General features: G+C 44.0%; 1 protein-coding gene across 3 annotated transcripts in view; it reads right to left on the bottom strand.

Moving 5' to 3' along the window:
• The window catches only part of PTPN3 (protein tyrosine phosphatase non-receptor type 3), a 1,027,556-nt gene that overhangs the window by 643,405 nt on the left and 370,112 nt on the right, over window positions 1–14,039 (bottom strand). For all 3 annotated transcript variants that reach the window (XM_063922728.1, XM_063922729.1, XM_063922727.1), the window contains one exon: window positions 5,866–5,918. In XM_063922728.1, coding sequence (XP_063778798.1) covers window positions 5,866–5,918 — 53 coding nt within the window. The remainder of the gene's footprint in view (window positions 1–5,865; window positions 5,919–14,039) is intronic.

The following is a 14,039-nucleotide window of genomic DNA, read 5'->3' on the forward strand; positions in this document are numbered from 1 at the left end:
AGAAATGCACCCGGTCTCCTTGGGCACATTTTTCTAAACTTAGTCTGGTAGGAGGGGCATAGAGTGGAGGAGCCAGCACACACATACACACACTAATGGTTTTTAAAGTGCCAGGCTCCAGTGGACCTGATATATACCCTATGATACTAAACTACAGTTCCCCGGTATCCACTAGGACTTTGGAGAAAAAATTATAAATAGTACAAATATATTATTTGTGCTATATATAAAGGACCAATGAATATTTCAGAAAATGTTCTGTGATGAGCCCAAGAAAAAATTATCCTTGCAAATAAAGAATTCATGCCAACTGACTTAAAGAAAACAGGCCTACACAGAAGGATTATGAATAATTAATAAAGTGATCTAGACTTTTTCCTATGAAACACTGTGTGCAATGATATAAACCTGAGACAAAACCACAAAAACACAAGCATGTACACAAAGGTCAAGTGACTATGGGGGTCATTCCAAGTTGATCCCTCGCTAGCTACTTTTAGCAGCCATGCAAACGCATAGTCGCCGCCCACGGGCAAGTGTATTTTCACTTTGCAAGAGTGCGAACACCTGTGCAGCCGAGTGGTACAAAAACATTTTGTGCAAAACAAGACCAGCCGTGCAGTTACTTATTATGTGCGATGATTGTAGCGACAAAGGTCCCGGAATTGACGTCAGATACCCGCCCTGCAAACGTCTGAGTTTTCCCAAACACTCCTAGAAAACGGTCAGTTGACACCCATAAACGCCCTCTTCCTGTCAATCTCCTTGCGATCGGCTGTGCGAATGGAATCTTTGCTAGATCCAGTGTACAGCAGTGATGCTCTTTGTGCCCGTACGACGCGTGTGCGCATTGCAACGCATGCGCAGTTTTGCCTTTTTTTTACCTGATCGATGTGCTGCGAAAATCGGCAGCGAGTGATCAACTTGGAATGACCCCCTGTGTCTGCAGCAGCCACATATATAGGGGCAAACACACATGTATACAGTGATACATGCTTTAAAATTCACAGTTATCTTTACAGAGACATCTATCCTGATAGGAACAGACAATCAAGATCACATCTGGTTTATATACATGAACATAAAGACCTGTAGGGACAGACACCGCAACAAGTAGTCAACAGGACATGAACAGCTTTAAATGTCATCACACACTTCTATGATGCAGACAAAGTACATGTGCCATTCTTTGTAGAATTGCCTTTCCTTATCATGCTGGAAGAATGTATACCATTACCAATGTTTAGTAGTGACCAGAGCTGGCCCTAACCAATATGATGCCCTAGGCAAGATTTTGGCTGGTGACCCATTGCACAGACGCTAGTTCCACCTCTGACCCTGTACCCCTTTCCCAGCACCATCACCCCTCACACACAGCAGTCCTCATTTTGGTGTTACTACCCCCTATATTTTAAAATGGAATAGTGTGCACATTCAGTGCGCAGCCCAAACTGGTGCATGTTCTTGCTGGGAAGGGGCATCGCCACACAATAATACCCCCAGATGAAATTACTCCTCACAGTAGTGCCCCTTATTCAGATTACACCACACCAGGGTGGTCATTCCGAGTTGTTCGCTTGTTATTTTTTTTCGCATCGCAGCGATTATCCGCTTAATGCGCATGTGCAATGTTCGCACTGCGACAAGTAAATTTGCTATGCAGTTAGGAATATTACTCACGGCATTACGAGGTTTTTTTCTTCGTTCTGGTGATCGTAATGTGATTGACAGGAAGTGGGTGTTTCTGGGCGGAAACAGGCCGTTTTATGGGTGTGTGCGGAAAAACGCTACCGTTTCTGGGAAAAACGCGGGAGTGGCCGAAGAAACGGAGGAGTGTCTGGGCGAACGCTGGGTGTGTTTGTGACGTCAAACCAGGAACGACAAGCACTGAACTGATCGCAGATGCCGAGTAAGTCTGGAGCTACTCAGAAACTGCTAAGAACTGTCTATTCACAATTTTGAGAATCTTTCGTTCGAAATTTTACTATGCTAAGATTCACTCCCAGTAGGCGGCAGCTTAGCATGTGCAATGCTGCTAAATGCAGCTTGCGAGCGAACAACTCGGAATGACCACCCATATTGTTCTTTATTCACATTAGACCACACAGTAGTGCCCTTTCTATACGTTACAATGCCGCACATTAGTAAGGCATTTCGTATTCAGATAGAGCCGCAGTCACACACAGAATATAGGCATGCTGTATATAATTTTAAATCACCAGAAGCTGCTTGTGCTCCCAGGCATTCCAAATGCCCTAGGCATTTGCCTAGTTTGCCTATACCTAGGGCCGGCTCTGGTAGTGACTCATCATTATTCATGACTTCTTCAGCATTCAGGCATGCTTCACTTGGAAGCAAGACACTTTGAGATCACTTGCGGGTTTGCAGATGCGTCAACCATTAACCAGTTTCTGTTTCATGTACGGTATATACTCAGCAGGGGCGTGCGGTGAGATCAATGGCTAAGGAGGCACTGGCTAGTACCAGAGCCGGATTTACACACAATGGCCCCCATTTATCAAGTACAGTAACTTTTGGTGTAGTGTTATTTTCCGATTTCGCTCGCCGTGGTATATTGGCTACATGCTGATCTATTTAAGATGAGCTAATCCCACGGCGAGCAGTAGCGCTAATTCACCTGTCAGCACTGCTGGTTTCACTCCAGCAGCGCTGACGAATGATCTTTATCCCCGTCATCCCTACCTACTACGCATGCGCCGTCCTACGCAAATTCCTGGCATGCCGCAGCCATTTTGGGACTGCAGCCTGACAGAACAATGCAGGCTTCCGTCTGGCTGTTTCCATAGAAACCCGGCAACCACAAAACATGCCGGGATAACTTCTAGGAGCCGGGGAGCAGCGCAGGACTAACAACACCGCAGCTGTGTTTAAACTGCATGCAAGAGGAGACAATTTGAATTAAGGTATGAGAACGCTATTTTAAATATAGGGCTCGTTATTTTAGAAATAGCACTCGTTCATAAATAGATAATTGAATACTTCGTTAAGGGGTGAACGCTAACCTGATAGGATAGCGCTGCTTAATAACAGCTTTATCAGGAATAATAAATAAAAAAGACCCTAACATCACGAAAAACGAGTTTCCAGTCAGATAAATGGGGGCTAATATATGAGCCAAAGGGTTCATGTGGGTGCTGCACAGGTGCAGCAGTAGAAACTCCTGGAAAATTGGTTTTGATCAGAGATGTGGGGAAAAGATAGGCGCCTCCTCTGCCATAAACTTTGTACTCCAGGGTTTTTACTATAAAAATTATTAAAATAATACAAAAGATACTTCTAACATATTCTTTGTATATTTCATATACTTTATACAGACAAAACTCTGGTGTAGACGTTAGTATGACAGGAAAGGGTCTGCCTCACCACAACGCACGCTACTTGAAAACAGAAATCGCATAGTTCCGTACATTGGCCCTCATTCCGAGTTGATCGGTCGCAAGGCGAATTTAGCAGAGTTACACACGCTAAGCCGCCGCCTACTGGGAGTGTATCTTAGCATCTTAAAATTGCGACCGATGTATTCGCAATATTGCGATCACAAACTACTTAGCAGTTTTAGAGTAGCTCCACACTTACTCTGCCTGTGCGATCAGTTCAGTGCTTGTCGTTCCTGGTTTGACGTCACAAACACACCCAGCGTTCGCCCAACCACTCCCCCGTTTCTACGGCCACTCCTGCGTTTTTTCCGGAAACGGTAGCGTTTTCAGCCACACGCCCATAAAACGCCGTGTTTCCGCCCAGTAACACCCATTTCCTGTCAATCACATTACGATCGCCGGAGCGAGGAAAAAGCCGTGAGTAAAAATACTATCTTCATAGCAAAGATACTTGGCGCAGTCGCAGTGCGAATATTGCGCATGCGCACTATGCGGAATTTCACTGCGATGCGATGAAAAATACCGAGCGAACGACTCGGAATGAGGGCCATAACACCAGCATTTACCTATACTCCTACAATATATAATTATCATGTCCATTGTGTAGTTAAACTTTCAACCACTTATACCAACTTTACACAAGACAGTGGCAACAACACCTTTTCTAATGGCAAATTTGTATTTAGACCTTAAAAACATAAATAAAAGTTGGAAAAACCGGATTTAATTTACTCTCTACTCAGGTTTGAGATATTGTACTCCATTCGCATAAGGAGGCTTTCCAAAACCTGAACAGAGGGGAAGAATCCAAACAAGAAGAGAGTTCACTTTGTATTTATGCTGTAACTATATTGTAGGTGCAATGTTGTACTGCATAACATGTGGTGCATAGACTCCCAGGGCTACATCATACCAATTCACAGAGCACACCATGTTAAAATAAAGTCAAATTAATAGTTTTACATGTAAAAATAAATTAAACGTATTAAAAAAACACAATAAGTGTATTGTTTTAAACTTCAATACAAAAATGGTTTATTAGAAAACAAAAAATGCACATTCGGGGTGGGATGGGCAGAGGCAAATTTAGTGGTTAGGCTGCCACTACATTATTGCCCGCTTCCCATCATGTCACTGCCGCCTTTATGTTGGGGCCTCCCGACTGCCAAAGCAGCACTAACCTCACCTTTCTCTCCACCAACATGATTTACTGGGAATTGCCAACTCTTCCCACAGGTCCGGTATGTAATACCAACGGTTAGGAGAACGATGTTGGAATCCAGACAGCCGGTATCCCGGCGGCGAGTGCATCGAGTCCACTCATGGGCTAGCTGTGCTTGCCACGCTTCGGGGCCGTTGGCGAGCTTTGTTCGCCACACTATTATATTCCCCCTGTGGGTTGCGGCATGGACCACCATCCGAGTGGGAACTCAGGGCTTTGGTTGGGATTCCGGCTGGTGGCATTTTGCCAGCTGTCGGAAATCCGGCGTAGGTCCTGGACACTGGGATCCCGACAGATGGTAAATTATCTGTATCCCCTTCCCTCGCTAGTTACAAAACAAAATAAAAAGAAGTCACAAAGACAAATACAAATGGCCTCATCTGGCCATCGGCCTAGCAGAGCTATCATGCAAGTGCACATGTTGTGACACCCCCCAGAAAGTATTACCCCTAGTGGGAAATTCACCACTGGGGAGGGGTAGTTGGAATCAATCAGGACACTATAGGAGATAATTTATAAATATTGAGTATATGATACAAATATTTTGAGAAATCCTTCAGTATATGAACTTTTCATTGTTTCGCCTATCATTATGACCATAAAAAAATTGATTTTGGCCATGACTACCAACCCAAGGCACCACTGCAAGAGCCGCATGGCACCACAGAGTGCCTAGGCACACAGTTTTCGAACCACACGTAAAGTGTATTGAAAATATTTCAAATTGCATCATGAACATGGATCTTGAAATATTCTGTGAATATGATTGTTCTAAATTCTATAAGGTTTACATTTTCCTTCAGGGCAAGAGTGAGCAAAGTGGTCTGATAGAAGGTAAAGGGGCATACACACTGGGTGTTTTTGCCCAGCGTGTATGCACAGCGATGATCGTGCCCCTCGCTGGCAGGAATATAGCACAGTGCATACACACCAAGCTATTTTCCCTGTGCCAGCGATGTTCACAGGGGGAATGAAGCACTTTCCACAGTAGGAGACTGTGGAAAGTGATTCACTCAAACAGCCCGACAAACGGCGGCGGCTAGTGATAATGCGGGAGCGCGTATCAGCGCTCATTGCTCATCAGTAGCCCATATACACACTGGACGAGTTTGAGCTCAAAGTAGCTCAAAATGCCAAAAGTGAGCTACTTTGAGCTCAGAATCTCCCATGGATATGGGCCTTAATAATGGAGAGATGAAAAACAAAAGATCAGCACTGTAAGTCATAGTGACAGAAATTACTTACATTGTACAGCATATGATGCAAGAACAACAGCTGAATTCATTGGGCAGGCTATCCTAGAACAGGATGCAGAAAAAATGTTATAAGTGCAATGTGGACATAAGCATAAGATAGCATAAGCTAAGTGTAGATACACTCCAGATAAAACTGACACAGCAAGAAATGATCCCCAAAGAAGAAAAAAAAAAAAAAAAAAGAATGTTGTGCACCAGAGTATACAACATTAAGTAAATTATATTTCACAGTATAAAGGGTGAAAAATCTATTTGTACACAAGGTGGAAAACTGGACAACATCAAGCATTGAAGTAAACAATAAAAATAAAGTCATATTAGTAATTAGTAATAATACATGCATACAAATACCTACAATGACAGGACCAAAACCAACAATTTATTTCAAGAAAATTGGCCTAATTGGCCACTGACCGGCAATGTCGCCATGTCAACCCATAGGTGTATTTCAACTTTCTTTGATCCAGAGTCCTTAATACTGTATAGATCGGCTTTAGATCTGTTATTTTCAAATCCTAATCATCACATAATTTAGATTTGTACGTTCTTTGTCCTGTTCAATAAGAGTTTATCATGTTAAAGTAATTCAAGAATCTCGTTAATGTTCTTATATTTCCACATGATAGTTCATCCCATATAGAGACGTATAACCAGATGTTATATCAGGTAGGTATATTAAAAATACACTAAGTGTATCACAGATATTCCTACATCATATCCAAAGATGAATAATAGAGATAAAATATTTATATTTATTTTTAAGTATGATAATTGTATGATTCCATATACAGGTTGAGTCTCCCTTATCCAAAATGCTCGGGACCAGAGGTATTTTGGATATGAGATTTTTCCGTATTGTGGAATAATTGCATACCATAATGAGATATCATGGTGATGGGACCTAAATCTAAGCACAGAATGTATTTATGTTACATATACAGCATTATACACACAGCCTGAAGGTCATTTTAGCCAATATTTTTTATAAATTTGTGCATTAAACAAAGTGTGTGTACATTCACATAATTCATTTATGTTTCATATACACCTTATACACGCAGCCTGAAGGTCATTTAATACAATATTTTTAATAACTTTGTGTATTAAACAAAGTTTGTATACATTGAGCCATCAAAAAACAAAGGTTTCACTATCTCACTCTCACTCAAAAAAGTCCGTATTTTGGAATATTCCGTATTTCGGAATATTTGGATATGGGATACTCAACCTGTATTACTGAAATACAGGTAAAATGTATTATTATATACATTTATAATATTATATACATACTTATATGGGTGGGGGAGTATACAGTATTTCTTTCTAAGCGTGGCATCCCTAGTGCTTGATACAGATTTTGTCAGTATCTCGAGTCTTGTCGGTATCTCTTGAGATCCTCTAAGGTCATTATAGCCTCCTATTCTTTCTCTCTGGAATAAGACTAGTTGCTGTTGCCCAACTATGATTTTCTCTAATTTAATTTTTTTTTTTTACATTTCTCATACACACACACACACACACACACACACACACACATATATATATCAAAATAGAAATGTGATACTTACCGGTAATTCCTTTTCTCGTAGTCCGTAGTTGAGTAGTTGATACTGGGAAGTACTTTAGTACCACGGGGTATAGATCGGGTCCATTGAAGCCTGGCACTTTAAGAAATCAATTACTGTGTACTGGCTCCTCCCCTCTATGCCCCTCCTAGCAGACTCAGTCTAGGAAACTGTGCCCGAGGAGACGGACATACTTTGAGAGTAGGATATAAACACAAAAAAACGGTGAGGCAACGAACCAACTAACAATAATAATAAGATAGCATAGCTAACTAGAACATAGGAGAGTAACGCTAACTAGAACAAGGATAGCAACGCTAACTGAAGAAGGAACAGGGACAGCAACAGCAGACTCAACCAAGAACACTTACAATCGCGTAAGCAGGAATTCGAAGAACAGAGGTGGGCGCCCAGCATCCACTACGGACTATGAGAAAAGGAATTACCAGTAGGTATCAAATTCCTATTTTGTCTAACGTCCTAGTGGATACTGGGAAGTACTTTAGTACCATGGGGAAGTCTCAATGCTCCCAGAATGGGTGGGAGAGTGCTGAGACTCCTGCAAAACTTCCTGACCAAACTGAAGATCATCTCTGGACAAGGTATTGAACCGGTAGAACTTGCCGAACGTGTTTGAACCAGACCAAGTAGCTGCACAGCACAACTTAAAGGCTTAGACACCCCGGGTAGCTGCCCAGGAAGAACCCACAGACCTAGTGGAGTGGGCCTGGATAGAACTCGGCAGCGGCAATGCAGCTGAAGAATAGGCTTGTTGAATGGTCAACCTGAGCCAAAGAGCAATGGACTGCTTAGAGGCAGGACGACAAATTTTGGTAGCGTCATAAAGGACAAAAAGGGAGTCAGACTTCCTGTGACGAGCTGTACTCTTGATGTAAATCCTCAAAGCCCTCACAACACCCAAGGACTTGGAGCAACCGATGTGTCAGACAGTACCGGAACCACTATCAGTTGATTAAAGTGAAAAGTCAAGACCACTTTTGGCAAAAACTGTGAGTGAGTCCTGAGCTACTCCAATAAGAGGGATTGGAGTTAACAGGTACACCAACTGGTAGTTCCACAGTGCCATCAAAGGGTCCACTGCTGCAGCCTGCGGATCCCTCATTCTGGAACAGTAACTACGGAGCTTCTTGTTGAGACGAGAAGCCATCAGGTCTATTTGCAGACAGCCCCACCTGTGAATCAGTTGTTGAAACACCTGAGGATGAAGGCCCCACTCTCCCAAATGGAGGTAGTGCCTGCTGAGGAATTCCGCTTCCCAGTTGACCACTTCTGGAATGCAGATGGCTGAGACGGCCCTTGCGTTGGCTTCTGCCCAGAGGAGTATCCTTGACACCTCTCTCATTGCGGCCCTGCTTCTTGTTCCTCTGACGTTTAATGATGTATGCCACCACCGTGGCGTTGTGCGACTACACCTGTATGGCTTAATTTCAAATGAGATAGGAGGCCTGGAGAAGAGCACTGTAAAATTGCCCTGTGTTCCAGGACATCTATAGGGGGTGCAGATTCCTGAGCCGACCACTTCCCCTGAAACTGGACCCCCTGGGTAACCGCACCCCAGCCCCAGAGGCTGGCATCTGTTGTCAGCAGGGTTCAAGAGTCGGTGCTGAAAGACCAACCCTCCACGAGGTGAGAGACCTGTAGCCACCATAACAGGGAGATCTATGCTTTTGGTGAAAGAGTTATACTCTGGTGCATGTGTAGGTGAGAATTTGACCACTTGTCCAGCAGATCAAGCTGGAACGGACGTGCATGAAACCTGCCATATTGTATTGCCTCGTAGGAGGCTACCATCTTGCCCACCAATCAAATGCCAAGATGAATCGAGACCTTGCGGGGCCAGAGCACAGAGCGAATCAAAGTCTGAATAATCAAGGCTTTGTCCATTGGAAGGAATACCTTCTAAGATATCGTGTCCAGGCTCATTCCCAGGAATTGAAAGCTCCGAGACGGTTCCAGGTGAGACTTCTGGAAAATTAGTATCCATCCGTCGTCCATAAGCAGGCGAGGTGTCAAGTCGATGCTGTGCAGCAGTTGCTTCCTGGACACAGCCTTTGTCAGGAGATCGTCCAAGTATGGGACAACGTAGACTCCCCTCTCGCGCATTTGCAGCATCATTTCCGCCATGACCTTTATGAATACCTTTGGAGCTGTGGAGAGACCAATGGGTAAGGCCCGGAACTGGAAATAGGATCGGACTGGCCCACAGGGGTACCAGGGAAACCACCGGTAGACCCCACTGCCTGAGGGCCCACTCCTTCGTCTAGGGATCAGGTTCCAGACTGTGAACTTGTTTTATACATGGTAGATATGTTGCATTACACTGCACTAAACTATTGTGTATTTCAAGCCTCTGTGGAGGATGGCCACACCCCTTTTTAGGCTGGCCACGCCCCTAAGTATGGGACCCTATCACTGTATTCCCCCGGAGGGTCCTTCATGCCCCAGTCCGACACTGACTGGAAATGTTGATCCCGAATAGCGAACCGAAGGTAAGCCTGATGGGGCAGCCATATTGGCATCTTGGATGACATCTCGCCACCTCAAACTTAATATTTCCAAAACAGAATTAATTATATTTCCACCGGCCAATAGTAGTTTCCAACCTGATATCTCTATCACTGTTGAGAACTCTGCAATCACCCCTACCCCACAAGCTCGCTGCCTAGGTGTCATTCTTGACTCTGAACTGTCCTTTGTTACCCACATTCAATCTGTCTCAAGATCATGTTACATACATCTAAGAAACATATCCAAAATACGCCCTTATCTTACACAAGACACAGCAAAAACTCTAATCCATGCTCTCATTATCTCCCGCATTGATTATTGTAATAGTCTCCTGACCGGTCTTCCCAAACATAGGCTCTCACCACTACAATCCATTTTGAATGCAGCTGCGAGGCTAATCTTCCTTGCCAGACGTTCATCGTCTGCAGATCCGCTCTGTCAGTCCCTCCATTGGTTACCGGTATTCTACCGTATTAAATATAAAATACTTTTACTCACATACAAGGCTATTAACCAAACTGCACCAACATACATCTCTTCACTCATCTCAAAATATCTCCCTACCCGACCTCTCCGCTCTGCACAAGATCTACGTCTCTCATCCACACGCATTACTTGTTCACACTCAAAATTACAGGACTTTATCCGGGCTTCACCCACTCTGTGGAATGCCCTCCCACGCACAGTAAGACTCGCCTCTAGTCTCCAAACCTTTAAATGTTCCCTGAAAACTCACCTCTTCAGACAAGCCTATCAAATTCCAGACCCACCCACATAACCTTCAATGCTTCCCTATCTAATTACATCCTCTGTAGAGTATTCATAACATCACATATCTTGTCTTTCTTTAGTCTCACACCCTCCTGACACTTGGATAACTTTGTGGGGTATCATCATACAACCCATTAAGAACCTAGCAATCTGGTGGACCATTATGCAATAGGTAGCATCTATCCTTGTGTATCTATGCCTATTTCCCTATAGATTGTAAGCTTGCGAGCAGGGCCTTCCTACCTCTATGTCTGTCTGTTTTTACCCAGTTTTGTTCTATTACTGTTGTTCTAATTGTAAAGTGCAACGGAATATGCTGCGCTATATAAGAAACTGTTAATAAATAAATAAATAATAAATAAATGAAGGTAGTGATCCTTGATATCCATAGAAACTAGGAACTCCCCCTCCTTCAGACTGGCAATCACTGCCCTTAGGGACTCCATCGTGAATTTGAACACGCAAAGATACGGGTTCAGGGATTTGAGGTTCAAGTTTGGCTGTGCCGAGCCATTCGACTTCAGAACCACAAAGACACTTGAATAAAAACCCTTTGTTACCTCAGGGAGGTACTGAAACAATAACTCTTGTGAAAAGCAGTTTTTGAATTGCATCTTGCAAGGTAATGGGCCCTACACACAGCGCTATCCCCCGCCGAGCTGCCTGACGGCGGATACGACCGACGGTCGACCTGGCAGCGGGAGGCAATAACGGTGGGAGTGAAGTTTCTTCACTCCCCCTGTCACCTGGCTCCATAAGCAGTGGAGGCAAATATAGACAAGATCGTCCATATTGGCCTGCATGCACAAGCGACGGGGCACCAGTGATGAACGAGCGCGGGGCCGCGCATCGTTCATCGCTGGTGCCTCCACACTGAAAGATATGAACGGTATCTCATTCATTAATGAACGAGATCGTTCATATCTTTCAGTATTATCTGCCAGTGTGTAGGGCCCATAACTCTTGCAGGTGAAGCAGGTAAGGCCAACTTGAAGAATCTGAGGGGAGGCAGTTCCTGAAATTCCTGCCGCTATTCTTGGGATATGAGTTCCCTCACCTAAGAATCCAGGCAGGATTCTGCCTAAATGTGAGTGAAGTGCTGTAGGCGAGCACCTACCTGGTAGTCACCTTGCTGCTGGGGCCAATTGTCATGCAGATGGCTTCGTGGATGAGGATTCGTAGACCTGGTCCAGAGTTCCAGCAGCTGCTGGTTTACGGACTTACTGCAAGTTCCTCTTGCAGTATTAGACTCACCTCTGGCTTTGCCTCTGAATCTTGCCACACGAAAGGACTTGCAGAGAGGGCCCAGGGTAAGGACGTCTAGCAGGAGGTGCAGCAGACGGCAGATAGGTAGACTTACCTGCCGCAGCCTGAGATATCCACTTGTCTACTTCTTCTCCAAATAAGGCAATCCCCTGTAAAAGGAAGATTCTCAACACCCTTTTTGGAATCAGCATCCGCTGACCATTGACGCAGCCACAGGGCTCTTCGAGCCGAGACCGCCATAGCCGTGGAATGGCCATGTATGAGACACAATTCCTTAACCGCCTCACTCAAAAAGTTAGCAGCATCCTGGATATGTTGCAGCAGAGTAATGATAAAATCCTGAGGCAGAGTCTCATTATGTTATCGGACCATGTAACAATGGCTCTGGATATCCAGCCGCAAGCAATAGTGGGGTGTTGAGCTACTACCCACGGCAGTATACAATGATTTGAGTGTAGACTCAATTATATGATCAGCTGGGTCCTTGAGGGATATAGCCCCAGGTACAGGCAGTACTATTTTTTGTAACAGCCTGGACACTGAAGTATCCACAGACGGTGGGGTTTCCCAAGTTTTCCTATCCTCAGCCGGGAAAGGAAAGAAACTTAGTAACCTCTTAGGAGTAACACATTTTTTGTCAGGGTTTACCCATGCCTCTTTGGAAAGAGAGTTTAACTCCTTTGATATAGGGAAGGTGACCGAGGATTTTGGTTTAACATTGAAAAACAATACCACTTCTGGCTCTGTCTCCTTATCTTGTAAGTTGAGGACCTGTTTAATAGCATAAATTAGGGCCTCAACACCCGGGGACAGGGGTTGTCAACTTCCCCCCCTCCAGCTCCATGTCCTCTGACTCTGGTAGTTCAGTGTCAGAGTCAGACTTGAGCACCTGCGGGAGAGTACGTTTATGAGAGACCACCAGAGTGGGCTGAACAGCCTGTCTTTGATCAGCAGTATTAATAATGAATTCCTCTACAGACTGTTTCAGGGTCTGTATATCATTCTTTGCAGCAGCTAACTCTGTATTTATATCAGAAATCAGTGTTTTGAATGATTCTAACCATGCAGGTTCCTGCAAGCCACTACCTTGTGAAGGTAGAGATCACTGGGTACATAGCATGGACCCCTGTGAAGAGGATGTAAACTTTGTGTTGCAAGGACAGAAATATTTTTTCCCAGACACGCTTACAGCATAAAAAAAACACACACATTATATATATATATATATATATATATATACACACATATATATATATATATATATATATATATATATTTATATATATATATATATATATATACACATACATACATACATTCATACATACATACATATACACACACACACACACACACGCACAGGTATATATCACAGTGCAGTGACACACTATAGGGAACAGCACAGTGACCCAGACAACCCCAACTGGAGGAACACAGAGAGGAATGGGACCAACACACAATACCTCAGCACAGAGCAGGGCTCCGCTGGGGTATATTTTATACTTGTTATGAGTCCAGCGGTGTAACCGCTATATGTATGCATTCCACCCTTTCTATTAGACCCCCTGGTAACAGTACAATATGTGGTGCAGTGGCCTCTGTGGGGGAGCAGCATCAGCTTGCAGTCTGTAACCAGCATCAGCAGCAGGAAATTGCTCTTTTCCAGACTCTGGTCCCGCTCTCCGGGAGGCCCCACCCCTTACATGGCACGCGGTCCCTACCAGATAATACTGGCATAAATAGTAGAAACACTATGTAAAACATGTGTCCGACAGAGAGTAAACCCTCTGTTCAGTGTGGGGTCTGCGACAGGCACCGCAGCTTAAAGTGCCAGGCTCCAGGGGACCCGGATCTATACCCCATGGTATTAAAGTACTTCCAAGTTTTCACTAGGACGTTAGAGAAATTAATAGTATCTTTCGCACAAATAAATTCAGATGCTTTTCTACTGTGAACCTATCCATGTGTATCTATACCTATCCATGGATTTTGCTGCAGACAATGAAATTCCCTTGGATAGGACATTGGAATA

Source organism: Pseudophryne corroboree, chromosome 5 (assembly GCF_028390025.1).
Source record: "Pseudophryne corroboree isolate aPseCor3 chromosome 5, aPseCor3.hap2, whole genome shotgun sequence".
Lineage (NCBI taxonomy): Eukaryota > Metazoa > Chordata > Amphibia > Anura > Myobatrachidae > Pseudophryne > Pseudophryne corroboree.